The sequence below is a fragment of the Paralichthys olivaceus genome, chromosome 11 (genome assembly GCF_024713975.1).
Source record: "Paralichthys olivaceus isolate ysfri-2021 chromosome 11, ASM2471397v2, whole genome shotgun sequence".
NCBI lineage: Eukaryota > Metazoa > Chordata > Actinopteri > Pleuronectiformes > Paralichthyidae > Paralichthys > Paralichthys olivaceus.
In genome coordinates, this window is record NC_091103.1 from 15,003,522 (window position 1) to 15,019,032 (window position 15,511).

The 15,511-nt window shown below is 41.0% G+C and overlaps 1 protein-coding gene across 3 annotated transcripts in view; it reads right to left on the reverse strand.

The window, feature by feature from the left end:
- The window catches only part of grik4 (glutamate receptor, ionotropic, kainate 4), a 300,819-nt gene that overhangs the window by 66,292 nt on the left and 219,016 nt on the right, over positions 1 to 15,511 (reverse strand). For all 3 annotated transcript variants that reach the window (XM_069534505.1, XM_020087982.2, XM_069534506.1), the window contains exons 10-11: positions 14,317 to 14,469; positions 13,294 to 13,398 (exon numbers count right to left, since the gene is read on the reverse strand). In XM_069534505.1, coding sequence (XP_069390606.1) covers positions 13,294 to 13,398; positions 14,317 to 14,469 — 258 coding nt within the window. The remainder of the gene's footprint in view (positions 1 to 13,293; positions 13,399 to 14,316; positions 14,470 to 15,511) is intronic.

A 15,511-nucleotide genomic window follows, 5' to 3' on the forward strand; every position in this document is an offset into this window, starting at 1 on the left:
GAAGTACAAGAATACCTGTAAGGTTGCAACTCATCTATGGTTGTTCTGTAGCTACCATAGAATTACTTGACATTATATGAGGAGTCTTGGTAGAAATCGGTGCACTGTGCAGAGTGATAAAAACAGAGACACAGAGGCAAACTTGCAGGCACATAGGAACAGAGGCACTCAGGCACATACACATAAATTTGCATGTACAGGCATACTACACACATACACACACTCAAACACACACACCCACCCAGCCAAGCAACAGATACGCAGTCTCACCCAGCCTTGAAATCCGTTAAGACTGGGGGCTCTTGCAGAACAGCTCATCCATTCTGCTTTTGATCTATTCCCCATCTCCAGCCTGCAAAGTGCAAACTGAGGAAAACAAAAGAGGAAAGGGGACTGCTGTACGTCTCCGAGAGACCAAACAAAGGAGAGAGCTAGATACACACAGAGGACGCCGGTGTGTGTTGACTAGTGATGTGAGTCTGTGTATCAACAAATTCAATATGAATTTCAATATGCAGTCAAAGAATTAGCGCAGGGACGGTAACCCTGAGCAGCAGGTTGATACTCCAAGAGGGTTGCCTTAATTTCTTTTTTGATCTCATACAATGAGATTGGTTGCGATTCAACAAAGTTTGTGCTACACACCCACACAGACTTAAACATGTGCACTCAGGATGAAGCAGTTGCATCAAACCTCGTCTTTGACGAGATTACGATTTCCTCCAAATGCAGTGAATCTCAGTCAAGATGCAATAAAAAAAAATAAAAAAAATGAAACCAGAAACATCTTGGGGGAGAAAATGTCAAAAGACGACTAATGTGATTTGTAAACAATGCTGCACATCTTTCTCGTAGTCTCATACATTTAAATCAACAGCCATATCATGCAGCCGACACAGTCTCCACCAGTGATGCATCTTTGCAACAAATGACTGTGTCTGTGTCTGAGGAAAAAAACATCTTTGTCAGACAGCATTAGATGATTTATGCAAACACGCTGTACAAAGCCCTACAATCAGAATCAACTCTATTCACATAAGGTCAGACCTTCTAACCATACTTCAGAAGTAATACATTAAATCACATTTATGACTTGTGATTAGCATTCATCCAGATTCCAGAAAGTGGAATAAAAATGAAATGAGAAGAAATCTATTAAAAGTGACTTGAGTTTTGCTTGCACAGAAGTTGTTTCTTTTCAGTATCCATAGCCTCCCTGACCTCCAGGACTGTCTGCAGCACTCAGGACATTTATTTTATAACACAGACAGCTTTGCTAGCAATAAACTGAAGAAGACAACGCCATTCATAAAACAATCTATGGCTGTGCAACTGAGCATTACCGACAAGAGCGACAGGGCACGTGTGCTTTAACTTAACTTAGCCCACATCCGGAAACGTTTTTCTACACAAGGTTTACATAGTGATATAAAAAAAGATATAATATATCATTTTATAATGATATAAAAGCAAAATGTTGTGTGAGGAATTGATAGTGATAGACAATGCAGTTTTCATATTGTAAATCTGAACTTCCAGGAACTTGATCCCAAAGTCTAAATTCTCTCCTGAAAAAGCACAGAGCACCTTCACAATCAAATGTACAGAAGTTGAGGGGAAGAAAATGGCACATTAACAAGGTGAAAGAGAAGCCATGTTTAATAGAAGTTAATGTGGTCTGACATGCTGCAGCAACATGCTGCCGTTTCAGTGGCTTGAAACATTAACTTCACACACTAATGAACATAAACACACACCATCTACAACAGCAGAATACTGATGACAGGACCTCAATGTAGCGCTCAGTCCTGATGCGCTTATGAATATTGTCACTGGGGTTCAGCTTGCAATGAATAAAAAATTCTATATAATGATATATGAATATAAAAGCCCTGAGAGAGAATTCTTCTTTCTAGCTGAGTTTTTCCATTTCCTTGAGCTGAGATGCTCTGCAACTTGTCAAATACAATTTTATTTAACAGTGAAATAATACAGCTGCATTGCATACTGGCAAATAAACACTGAATTTATAGCACTACGATTTCCTTCCCCCTGCTGGCAAATTGCAGGTTTCCATTCAAGCCTTTGCCCTCAAATAGTCAGTACTGTATACCTTCTTTGTTGACGACTAGATTGGGTTCTATCAGGGGCCTTTTTTTTCACAGGTTCAAATTTCACAGGCATTTCATGAATTTTGCAGGAGAACTCCCCCTGGAGCCCCTATTAAGTTCTGACCCTGATATACGCACATGTATAATGAGTTGGGGCAAAACTGGATTCGCAGACCCGAAATTGATTTATTCTTGTTTTAGGAGAAAATCTGGATACCTCGACTTCAAACTTCTAGACTTCAGACAAATACTTTCTTATATAGATTCTGTCTGTCTATCTGTCTGACTGTGATTTACTGAGTCAGACACATACACACACATACACATATACACTAAAATATGTTTAAACTGCACAGCTGGAGGAGATCAGAGGGCCGCCTCAGTCTCCAAACTCGCTCTAACCTTCGTGTCAGTAGCTCAAGCAGCAGCACTTGCGTATTAGCCCCTGTATGTCTATCAGACCTGGTTAAGATGTACTCATCTCTGCTGGAGCCCGAGGCAGAGAAAGAGATCCAAGCCGTGTCTTGATGTGCTGAGCTACACCCAGCTCCTATGATAATGTCCTTCAAGGGGAGGAAAAAGGGCGGAGGCAGTCTTGAATTAGTCAGCCTGCTGTGCACCTTCCCACACCCCTTATACCCCCCCCCCCTACCTTGCTCGTACCCATCCTTGCCCTCCCTCCCTCCCTCCCTCACGTTGCAGCAGCGGACAAAAAAAAAGAAAAGAATTGAGTGCATTTGCATCCAGAGTCAAGGCAGCAGCTAGAGTAATAGTGCTCTCAGAAACGAGGTGGGGGCATTGAAAAGGGGAGGGGGTAAGGTAAAAGCAGATTGCCGTAATAAACACAGAGGCAGCACTGACAGGAAATAAATAAATCCAATAGAAAAGAGAGGGAAATTGAACAAGCACATTTCGCTGGAAGGAGTTGTGTGTAAAACGCTCCAATCATTCCATGCTAACCAAAGTGGTGCCCATGCAGTGTGTATGTGTGAGTGTGCCTGTATTCCAGGTGCTCAGCATTTCCTCAGATACATGTGAGTAGGAGGATAAAAATGGTCTCCTCTTACCCCCACTGTTCCTTCTCTGAAGACCTTGACTAAAGGACACATGGGGACTAAAGTTTATTAAAAAAACAAATAGAATTACAGCCTCAGCGATGTCTGTCTCCATCAACTTGTTATGTTGCACTTCACATCCATATCTGTCCACACTCATATTTAATATATGAGGGAAGGTTGAATGAATTTAAGAAAAGATATCAAGTGTATTTGCAGAACATTATGCGACAGTGAGGTTGACCTTGTGGATATGAAATGTCATCACATCATCAGCAATTTATCTTTTTAGACATTTAGGTGGAGTTTTGTTAGCAATTAATATATGGATTCTTTAGCTATGACCAAAAATGTGTTTAGGTAGGTTTGAGCGTAACCTTGACCATAGACCAAAGAAATTTGAAGAAATTCCCTCACAGTATTCCTGAGATAACGCATTTCTGAGAATGGGACGGATGGACAATCCGAAAAACATGTCTGTGGCCACAGCTGTCGCCAGCACCGAGGCATAAAGCACAATCTGGTTGTAAATGTTCACATGATAATTGTGGAAATTGGAAAGGATGTACCAGCACAGGTCTGGATCATTGAACAGTTTATTGAGGATCTCTTCATTAAGATTTACTAGGGGTCATACAAAGGCACAGAAATTAGAACATGGGACTGAAATGTGGGAGGAAAACACCATTAAAAAAGATGAATATACAATGTTATAGAAAAGGTGGTAAAATCAAGGATCCTGCTTATTTATATCAGATGAACAAATGTTTAGACTGTGGCTGCTGAAATGTAATATTCTGCAGGAAATGAGGCAAAATAACCAGAAAGAATTTGATTGCCGTGCTGAACATGACTAGAATATTCTCTACCTGATCTGGAAACCTAATCAGTTCTTTGTGTTTGGGGAATTCACTCTTAATGCTGCAGCAAATGTAATCTACCCTGTTAAAAAAGAATGAGTTGTGACATTCGCTTTCTATTTCAGTAGATCTGCGAGTGGCTGTACTGGGCAGCTTGTGCATTTGCCTGGGGAGGAATTTATATTACTACAGTGGAAGGAATGGGGAAAAAAAAAACATTTTCAAGTTATGTTGATGGGATTAGGGGAGCGGAATCTGAAGATGGCATTAAACACAGTGAGAGAATTTGTGCAGCTTCTGGGACAACTAAAAGATCTGAGGTAAGTCCCAGCCACTAAAATAATACCTCAAATTCTTTCACACTTCTTTGACATTTGTTTTATAGCTAGTCAATATAGCAAACTTGATAAGAACACAGTAAGAATGTGCCTGACTGTCAGAGCAAAATCTATTCCTGAGCATCAACTTTTTGAAAGGACCTGTGGATTTGATAATGACAACAATTTGCCTTGAGACACGCTGCCATTGGCCTTTGGCCTTTTTCCACTTCTGGCCAGCGTGTCCTGCTGTGACCCACTCCCTGCTCCATAGCCTCTTCCAGCCCCTCAACTGACTCTGTCACTCGAAATATTTCTCTCTTTCTGTTGTTTCCCTCTCCTCTCTCTCTCTGGTGGTTTCCTTTACCCAAGCTGTGAAGTGCCTCCATCATAAAACTTAATTAGTGATTCTCTTCTCTCCAGGAATTGGTTTGCAGGTCACCAATCCCCATCAAAGATGAACACATGTACACGCAGCAGCAAGCACAAACACAAATACATGGGCACTGCTTCCATGGCATCTATTCGTTTGTACTCTCACACAGCAGACAACAGCTTGCCTGCCCCCAAACTGCAATTACTTGTTTTATATCTTCCTCCAATTAACAGGCGTTCTGCTGTCAGCGAGCTCCATGCAGAAAATGAGGGCCAGTCGTCGAAGGCCAGGGGGCTGGAGAGAGGCTGGACTGCTCAGTATGGTGTGTGCTGTGGTGCAGTTGGCTGCCAGGCTGCGGTGTGTTTGTTTTGGAAAAGAACTGTACCTCCGCTGAACATGCAAATATGGCAGTGGGCTTGTTGTGTGTGCAGAAGAAGCAGGCAGCGGGGGCTGGAACCGAACCCATTGCATGCTCACACACACACACACACACACACACACACACACTCACTCACTCACTCACTCAGGTCGTCAGGTGGATCAGTCAGTGGTCTTACAGCTTCCACAGCCCAGCATCACACCAAAGTGACAACAGCTCTCATACTCCTGGTCCAGTCCACACTAGGAAAACTTTGTAATCCATTCGAGCACGAAGGGTTTGAAAGCTGCGTGTGTCTGTGTGTGTTTGGAGGAACAGGTTGAGTTATATTAGTCATTTGTATATATCCAGATTAATTTACTGTTTTATAGTGTACCCCTGGTGTTCATGCCATCTGGAGGATACACACGCAGAAACATGTTCACATTTGCAAACACAATCCAACCATAGCTCTTTGTATTAGGCTCCTTTATCTAGCTCATTACACTGGCTTGTGAGAGGACGCAGCAGAAGGATATAGAGGATTACTGTCAACTCTCTTAAAATAATATGATTAGTCATTCCAAGAAGAAATCTGTGTAAAGGTCAATGTTAATGCTTTCAGGATTAGGTGCGGCGACAACTAAAATAGTACAGGTCCAACAAAAAGGATCCCCAGCATTTCATATGAGGAAATATTGTTTTCCTGTGTCCATTTTTATAGCTTTGTCTTCACCTCTTTTCTTTGTCTCCTATTTTTCTCTCACATACCCTTCTCATTTGCTTTCTCCCTTTCATCCTCTTTTCCTCTTCCCTCATCACTCTTCTCCTCTCCTCTCTCTCTCTCTCTCCCTCCACCTGACCCACTCTGTGGATTATTGTTGGTAAGAGTAGCAAGTGGTGCCTCGGCCAGAGTGCGGGCACTGCCATGCCGACTTATTACACCATCATCACTGGCCTACCTGGCTGTCAGCACAGGAGCAGCTGGGTATATGACTTTGCCAAAACTGAACAAATAAAGATTATTACACAATGCAGCCACATCATACTCTGGAGATAAGGTAGGTTTACCAAGCTGTCAGCTGAGATAGTTTTCAAGTTGGATTTATATATTGTGATATTGAATTACTAAATGTATAATTTGCAGATGATATATTGCCTGGGCAGCATGGTGGTGAAGGTCAAATCCAGGGTCTTCCTGTGTGGCGTTTGCATGTACTCCCTGTGTTTCAGTGTGTCCTCCCTCAATCCAAACACATGCAGATCAGCCATAGATGTGAATATGGTGTAAATGGTTCTTTGTACCTATACAACAAAGCCCTGCGATAGAATAGATAATATATGAATTGATTATAGCACATCTCCCACAGAGAAGTACATGTTGAAAAAACATAATAATTCAAACAAAAGAAATAAAACAAGTTAAGTTATAGTTTATATCCACGTCTGTCCAGGTTCATATAATATATATTAACATAGGAAAACGTCGAAGGAGTTAAATAAAAGTTGGGAATTAAATCAAACGTATGAAGTGTATTTTTGATGAGGTTATGACTACATTGACATGTATGATTTGAGAGTTATCTTTAATTTTCCAAATGATCACACATTTCTTCAACCCAGCAAGATCTAAACAACTTCCACAGTTTCAAGAGGGGCACCAAAGATTACTATCGCCAATTCAGTATCGGACCAAATGTGAAACAATCTTTGATTTTGTTCCTGATTTAAAGACAAGCAAAGTTATTACATTACAATGACACTGACCTTTGAACTTTTTAATATAAAAAAAAATTCCATCAACTTATCATTTAATTCTTCAAGATTTTTGTGCAAGTTTGTCATAATTAGTGTGTGAATTTCTGAGTAATGGCCAAGATGTGAACTTGGATCACCAAAACCTTTGCAGAACATCTTTGAGTCCAACTTAATGGTCTGCAAGAAGTGAAATCCTAAAGTCGTTCAGTAAGTGTGGTTTGGGTCCTTTTTGCTCCGGTTTTGTTTTCATATGATCCTTGCTGAAGAGTCTTGAACTAGTGAAGACTGTTACTACGGACTACAGATGTGGAGGTTTGATTTCAAAATAGAGGATGGATGACTGTCTCCAAATCCTCAATAATGAATATGATAATTAAAGCAGCATCAAAGACGCAAAGGCAAAGCACATCCAGTGACTGCTGCTCATTACTCATTAGGGTTGTAAAGTAATGCAGAAAACACCACATGATGCTGCCTAACTAGACGGACAGATGAACAGATAAATAGATAAAACGGAGTGTGTGATGTGTGTGCGTGTGTGAAAATGCCTGCTAGAGAAATTCAATTTGTGATGGTTATTGGCTGTAGAGTGTGAACCCCCAAGGAGCTGATGGTCACACATGTGAGCCGATCTATAACGCAGCCACAGGGTGTGAGATGAGAGGATGGTGGGTACCAACCACTGAGGAAACAAAGAGGAGGTGGGCTTGAGAATTAGAGATTGTTGGCTGCGTACAGCAGATCTCATTAATCTATTTCCGGAAAGTGTTGGATGGAGGACTTTTTCAAATTCTGAATGAAAGATGTGCATTTTTGGGTGAGACAGTGTGGGTGCTGTAACCTATGAAACTACTCCTCTATTTAAACCGAACAGAAGGGGGGGGGGGGGCTGTGAGTCACGTTCCTTATCTCTGCCAAGGCCCTGGCACCTCCAGTGTCTGCATGACTGAAGCAGCCCCAACCAACAGCATGTGGGAGGCGTAAGTCAACAAAACAAACAACACCCCCATCCCGTCCCCCGTCTCACACCTTGCTTCCCTCCATTAACATAACTGGCAGGGCTGCTTTATAATACTTCTGGTTGAAATCATCACATTAGGCCTGATAGCATTATCCTCCTGCCTCCCTGGCCAAGTTCCAGTATGAAGATGGGACACGGGGAGGCGCAGACAAGGTTAATAAAAGCAGATGGGCCACTGTCAGTCTCTTTTACAGGTTGCAGGTAAAACATTTTCTCACAATCAGGATGCAACTCTGCTCTTCCATAGAGATCGTCCCAACTGAAATGATCAGATCTTGTAAAAAGAGGTATGTCTGTGTCACAATACAATAACAACTACTTAGAATGCTGTAGATAAAAAGTACTCGTATCGTCTGCAGTAGGGTGGTGACAGTTGTATTATTGATAAGTTAATAACTTAGCTGTCATTGCTGCATACATAATGCTGCGAAGACAGAAAAACACAACACTCAGGGCAACAGGGAAATGCACACCATAAATGTCAGGGTGAAAGACATGTATTTTCCAGGGGAAATATTGTGCACAGTTTGGTACAGCACCATGAAAAAGCATGAACTTGAGGGATTACAGTTATCGCTTTACATCAAGCACTGGGCCTTAAGATGAAATAGGAAATTTTGAGTTCTGGCATTTATGGAAAGCAGAGTTTTAGGAGCAAGCTGTGCAAGACTAGCAGACAGTATCAGTGACTGAATGTAAAAACAATGGCTTTCAGAACTGTCTGTGCTATTCAGTCATTGTGGGACACTCTAAGTAAAGATGCCAGCAGATAGGTGTAATCCTTTCATTGGAGGGACTGAAAGACAGTGAGAAAGAAGCAGAGACAATGAGGGGAAGTGGAATAAGAGGAATAGACTCTGTATTCAGATTAGTTTGACAAAACCAGAGGAGCATATGTGTCTATGTGAGTTTGTAGATGAACATCCACCCCAGATGCAGAGAGATCTCACCTATTGTGGCTCCCATTAGTCTGGTATTCAACTCGAGTGAACAAACCAGATTAGATGTGTGCTCTGCAAAGCACAGCTACACCATTGTGACATGTGGGAGAAAATGAGACTGAAAATGGTTCAGTCAGGGACACTATGTCATGATTTACCCATTTGTTGCAAATGGGGATACAGTTATGATTGGCGCTTAAGGCTCCGTTCTTTGGATGTTCCCTGGATTAGCCGAGCAGCGTGCTAAGATAAAACAGGGAACATGTGCAGAACCCCAAAACAATGGAACCCCAACACCAACATCAAGCTAGAATGATGATATCTGTGTAGCAGCAAGCATGCTGCAGGCCTCTAATCTAGAATGCAGGCATGCATTCTGCGAGAGGTCATACTACTGTTAAGTGGAATGTCTATATATGGATATATGGAATATCCGTGTGTTGCAGCCAGCAAAAAACGGAAAGATTTGCTGTTAAGTTATTAGCACTCATGGTCATTTTAGCTGAGATTTGAACGTAGAACATTAAAGCATGGTTGCTTCGTTTTCACGGAACTCATTAGTTTCCTTGACCAGATTTGCCCCAGAGATGCGAGCAACAATAATAGGATATAATTCTAAGGAGCAGTGGGTTGACGTAAGAGGGAAGATCAAGCAGTTCTTTGCCCAAAACCATGCATTATTGTAGATCCCCTGAAAAACTGATAACGGGAGCAGCATCAGTAAACAATCTGATGGCTAGTGATGTCGTTGTTGCAGAGAAAAAAAAAAAATATATAAATGTATGTTGTATATATGTATGTACATATATATGCTGTTCTGCTTTACACACGGCAGTGAAAATTTGATTTATTCTGGATCAAATATATGTTTTTCTACAAAATCATGCGGTTTATCCACAATTTGTCGGAGGTCCAATAATCTAGAGATAAGTGATCTACCTTGGGGAATGATATGCATGGCGAAATTAAAATGTCCCAATTAATACGTAGTTCTGTTTTTTGTAATGGATGCTGCATCCAGCGCACTTTGCGTGGCTTCTCAAATTCGCATTGGCTTTTGTAGAGGTAGTGATACTTGCATAGGGTCGCTGTCTTAATAAGATGCCTAAGACTATCTTTTTTAAAGAGCCTTGAGTTTTCTTTTTTGAGAGTGGCAGCTTAAAAACTTTTTTTCATTGCGTTGATGCATCTATTTTGGCTGGGACTGAGGATGATCGAATACTAGGAAATAGTCGGGTAGGTGAATAACGAATGCATGTTGCCGGCAGCAGGCATGGGTGGCAGTGTAGCTGAGCAGGGATCAGTGAGGATGAGGTCGTATTTAAAAGGACCGCTTTGGTGAGAGAATGGGCTGTGATTGGGTGGGTGGCTGACGGGCACCGACAACCTATCGGAAGCTGGCTGCTGAGCACATGACTCTGTGTCCTGCATAAACTAACGCGATGCATCATTTCTCTCTGCAGAGATTTTACTGTCGTTTGGATTTTACAGTGCACATGTGAACTAGTATCAATATGAAATATAATCACTAAGGGATGATTGGTTTCTGATCATTGCTTGGCATTTGCTAAATGAATGGGGTCACCTTTCATTAAACTGGGTGAACTGGGTAAGTAACACTAAATATTAATTCATGCTCAAAACTCTCAACAATAATTTTCTGGGCAAAAGTGACCTATTTTTACAATGCACAGGTGTTATTGTTACATACCATTGACTACATATAAAGATGGATGATGCATCTCCACTCCCCTTTATTAAGAAATGCATCTAAAATCCCACCATGTTGTGCATCTGGAACCAGAGTCTGTGCAGTGGTGGACAGGGAGAGTCGTAGTAGTGATGTCCCACGGATAAATGCGCTCCCTTTTTTTTTATAACTGATTAAAACCAAACCTACTATAAAATAACATAAAACATAAATCAATGAGATAAGTACTCTTTAAAATGACAGAAACCATTTTTGAGAAAAATGTATTCAACATGTATTTAGATTTTCTTAGCTTAGCATAATACATTTCTTTAAACAGGGCAGGCAGAAACACACAAGTAATATTTCTATTCATACAACTCATGCATATACACTCCCCCTTTTTTATTCAACTTTTTACATTTGTCCCCAGATATTAACCAATATAATCTTATTCATCCGCAAATTACTGGATATTGCACAGCCTGCGATATCAGAGTAGAAAATGGAAACTGTAGCTTTTCTGTGACTCCCATATCCATGAATATTTTAAAATCCAGTGTTATACAGCTATTACCATAAAAGTAAACACTACAACAGCCATCTTTAACTACACCTCTATCAGAAGCGTCTGACACTTTCGTGCAGATGTTTACATTTGGAGCCTTTTCGCCTTCCAGCAATCACTGTCCTACAACGTATACTTTTTTTTAACCTGGGAGATCAACTACAGATTTTTACTGCTGGTGGCGTTTCAGCTCCACTGGAGCATTTGGAGATGCTGTTGATGGATGGGAGAGTGTTGGGTAATCACTTTGCTCAAACAGTCATTTGAAGCAATGTTCTCAGTGTGTCTACCTTTCTCGCTGGATTCCTTTTCACTCCTTTTGCATCGAGGGTTCTCAGAAATACATACAGAACTTCAATGAAAATCATTTATTTATTTAGGCATTATTACTGACAACGGTTTCATTATGAGATTTAAACATCAATTGAACAAAACAGAAAGCCTTTCTAAAAAAAGAATATCTTAGGTCTAATGCTTGACAATTTGTGCATTCTTGACTTGTAAGTGGAAATGTCCCCTGATGTGAAACTAAAGCAAAGAAATGTCAGAGGAGACCAGTTTCAAAGATTGTGCACGGTAGTTCAGGGTGCAGACTAAATGCCTGGTGGTGGTCTGGTGGTGTGTGTGCGTGGTGTATCCCCACTAATTGAAAGTAGAAAAAAACAGCAAAACAAGACTGGTTGTGTAGGAAGCTGGAAATAACAGCATCCACTGAGGTCTTTACTGGTATTGATCAGTGCCACCCACAAATCCCTGCTGATAGTCATTGTGTGAAACAAGTCAATAAAATAATGGCATAGTAAAAATATTACAACTGCGATTCTTTGTTCCATAAAGAATCACAATCTTGCATGTGGAGGTCATATTTATCTAAAGTTACAGTATTATCTGTAAAAACCAGCAATAAAAGCAGCAGAGCCGAAGCCGACACCCATATACTTTGGTTTCCATCTAAATGGATTTTCTGTAAAGATTCTTCTTTTCACCTTAAAAGAGGAATCCACAGGATTTAAGACTGACAACCGCCCCACCCCGCCCCACCGCTTTTCTGAAGATAGTGTTTCCAGGTTATGGAAAACAGGACGCAACATGCTCAACACTCTGGACGCAGAAGAGAACAGTCGAATATTGTATTGCAACAATAACTACAGCAGTGTTGGATAAAGGCTGTGTTAATAAGTAGGCAGGTCTTGTTACTAACTGATCTAGTAGAATTAATGAAAACCAAATGTCAGTTTGAAACACTCCCCGGAGGGCTCTCCTCTTATCGAGCGAACACCCATCTGTGGTTGACTCTTGTTTTACCTCGTTTTCTCTCACTCTCCCTTCGCTTCCTCCTTTGACAATGTGGCTCTTGCTCTTCCCTTTTTATGATTGCGTAATGGCAGATGAACTTTCTTTGTGCTGTAAATCAAACCGAAATGTTCCAGGGAAATTTTGTACCCTGTGGCAGACAGACTTGCCAAGTGAAAGTAAGGCTTACGAGGAATGAATGTAAACGATGACTGTGTAGTGACTCTTCAGCCATTTCATTGTGCAATCAACATTAAATTCACAATGATAAGCTAAAGCCTCTTCACACCTACAGCCCATTCATACAGGTGTTTTCTGACTAGAGCTGTGTCCCCATTCAGGTGATGCATCCTTTGAAGGACTCAGTCTACAAAGGCGTGGCCTTTATACACCAAGTGGACTAAGAAAGCCTAAACTATGGAGGATTTCCTATTTGCATCACCACCTCTAACCATTGTTAGCCACTTTGAGCGACCATTTACTTTAGCTCAGATACCTGCAACGAATCCTGGTGTTTAAAAACACCTCATCATTTACTACTTTTAATTTTGTCCTCTGACACCTTGACGTTTCTGCTCATCTGATAATGTGGATTGTCAGCACCAAAAGATGTCAGTTGAACAAATATTCCCAAGGCCCCTTCCTGTACGGTCCAGTTTACGTTACATCACTGCCTCAAACACGACTGTGCTGTTGTGGGAGAGCAATGTGTTCAGCAATAACAGTTTTATTACGGCCAGTGTCTATCTAAAGAGAAAATCGAAGTATCTGTGTGGGTCACTTCAGAAACACCAGACTATTTATATGTAAATTCTTTTGAAGCAATCAAATGAACTTTATGCGGCAGCAAAGCTTTGCTGATGTTGCCGGAATCTATAGTGGTGTGATGAGTTTGGAGGCAGATAACACCAACATCAGATTTGTATGACCAGGACTTTACTTTACCTGCCTTAGGCCATCCTTGCTGTTCTGCATGATCCTCAGGGAGTAGTTGGACCGCTGGCCCTTGCTGTTGAATTCAATATGGCCCGTTAGACCTTCCAACTCTACCTGTCCAACACAGAGACATCAACGTGTTCAAAGACGTTGCCCCACAATCTCGCCTGCTTCCTTCTCACCACACAGAAGATGGATATGACTGGAGGCTACATTAGCATGACTGGATCAGTACCTGCCTTGTGTCTAATTTAGAACAATATTGTGAACACACAGCTGCAATTTCTTCAATTTACAGTAAAATAGGATATCGAACGTACGTCACACACAAGTATTTTGATAGCCCAATTACTTACAGCTATTTCATCGTCATAGGAAAGAACATTTTATTCACTGACAGCTCATCTTTATCTCTCCTCCTCCATTGTCTCTCAGTATATGATCAGAAATAAAGAGTCAAGATAAAGTGACCTAGTCGATGGGGAGTATATCTTTAAAGGAGATGAGAGCACAGCCCACACATTATTATCTGTTGTCATTGACAGTATCTAGGCTCAGGAACAACCAATTAACATGTAGCAAGTGGCTATCTGACATCTTCTAATTAATGCTATTTCCTTGTTGAAAAAGAGAGTCAGAAAACAGAATAAAAACATAAAAAAGTGTAACAAATCTAAAATTTCAAATATAGTTATATAGAAATCAGCGAATTTGGATCCATTCAACGGTAAGAAACTCCACCTACCAACACCTCACTAAGGAAAAAGTGATTTTCTAGTCTTATCAACAACTTATCAATGACATTTACACACATTGATAAAGGACTATTGCTAATTATCTATTTTAGATAGATAGATAGATTACGGCTGAAGGTTCATATTTGCTGTACAGGCATGACAATAGTATCCATGGTCTTGTCTAACACAAGATAGCAAATAACCACATTTCCCAAAATGTCAAACTATTCCTCTAAGGATTGCAGAGGCCAGCACTGTCATTGGTTTCCATCACATCGAGCAGTGGCAATCTTACCATCCTCAGGTAATTCATGAGGCTGGTACCATGCTCCCAAATCTTGGAGGACTTGCAGGAGAGCTGAGTGGCGCCAACGTTCTGGCTACGGTTCAACTCCTGGACTGCTGCCACCACCGCGTATACCGCATCAAAGAGCAGCGCTGAAGAGAGCTGCAGAGGAAGAGGTAGAGGGGGGGAAGAGGTTGAATACATTATGTGTACACACACACACACACACACACACACAAAGCTAAAAAAAGTACCCAAAATGCAAGTGTAACATGTCAGTGGTTAGCGGTCAGTGAGGGGTTAACCCATCCCTGGAGTGGTATTGAGATTATTCCATTAGATCATTAGACAGACTCTGATCTGCTGACAGCAGTGAAAACCATCTCTCTCTCTCTCTGTCTGTCTCTCTGAGAGACTCTGTCCTTCCAACTCTTATCCCCACTGAAGCTGGCACACCCTGACTATTCCAATTACCGCGTGCCTCTCTCAGCAAGGGCCAGAAAACAGTGGGAGAGGCAGCTTTTCCTCTCATCTCCCCTGTACAAACAGCCTCATCATCACTACCACTGCATCCTGCTATGTACATTTGATTAAAATGCATGATGCCCCATATTAGAAAGTAGGGAAGAGTTGAAGATTCACTGCTGTATATCTGTGTAATGGAACTAGAAATGAAATTGCTCTGTTGTTTGGTGCATATTGATACAGGCTTGAGAGAAGTTATGATGCATAGTGAATTCTGGAGATTAAAGATAATTACAATAGGGCATTAAACTGCAGAACTGTGATGTATTACAACCTTCAGTTTGCTAATATAATTAGTGGAATGGACATTAAGTGTGACATGGTAAAAAACAGCCCACAACGACTTTATAAACACAAGTCAGTGGAGTTTAGTGTGAAATATGGGGATAAACACATGGTGCATAAAGACAAAGTCAAATTGTTAAGTCACCATTAAAAACTGAATAACAAATCATTTTCTTCTGATTATATTCTAATTAAATCATTAACATTGGCAATGTCAATCTACTGCACATCCATCTGATAGTCTCTCCTAATCTGTAGCATATTTAGTATTTACTATTGTCGGGTATGAACACCTAAACTGTATATAAAGAGTTACAGACATCTAGTTGTGTTTGCAGCTGAATACCTCTGAACTAACCCTCCCCTTCCAAACAGGAAAGAGAACCTGTGGTAG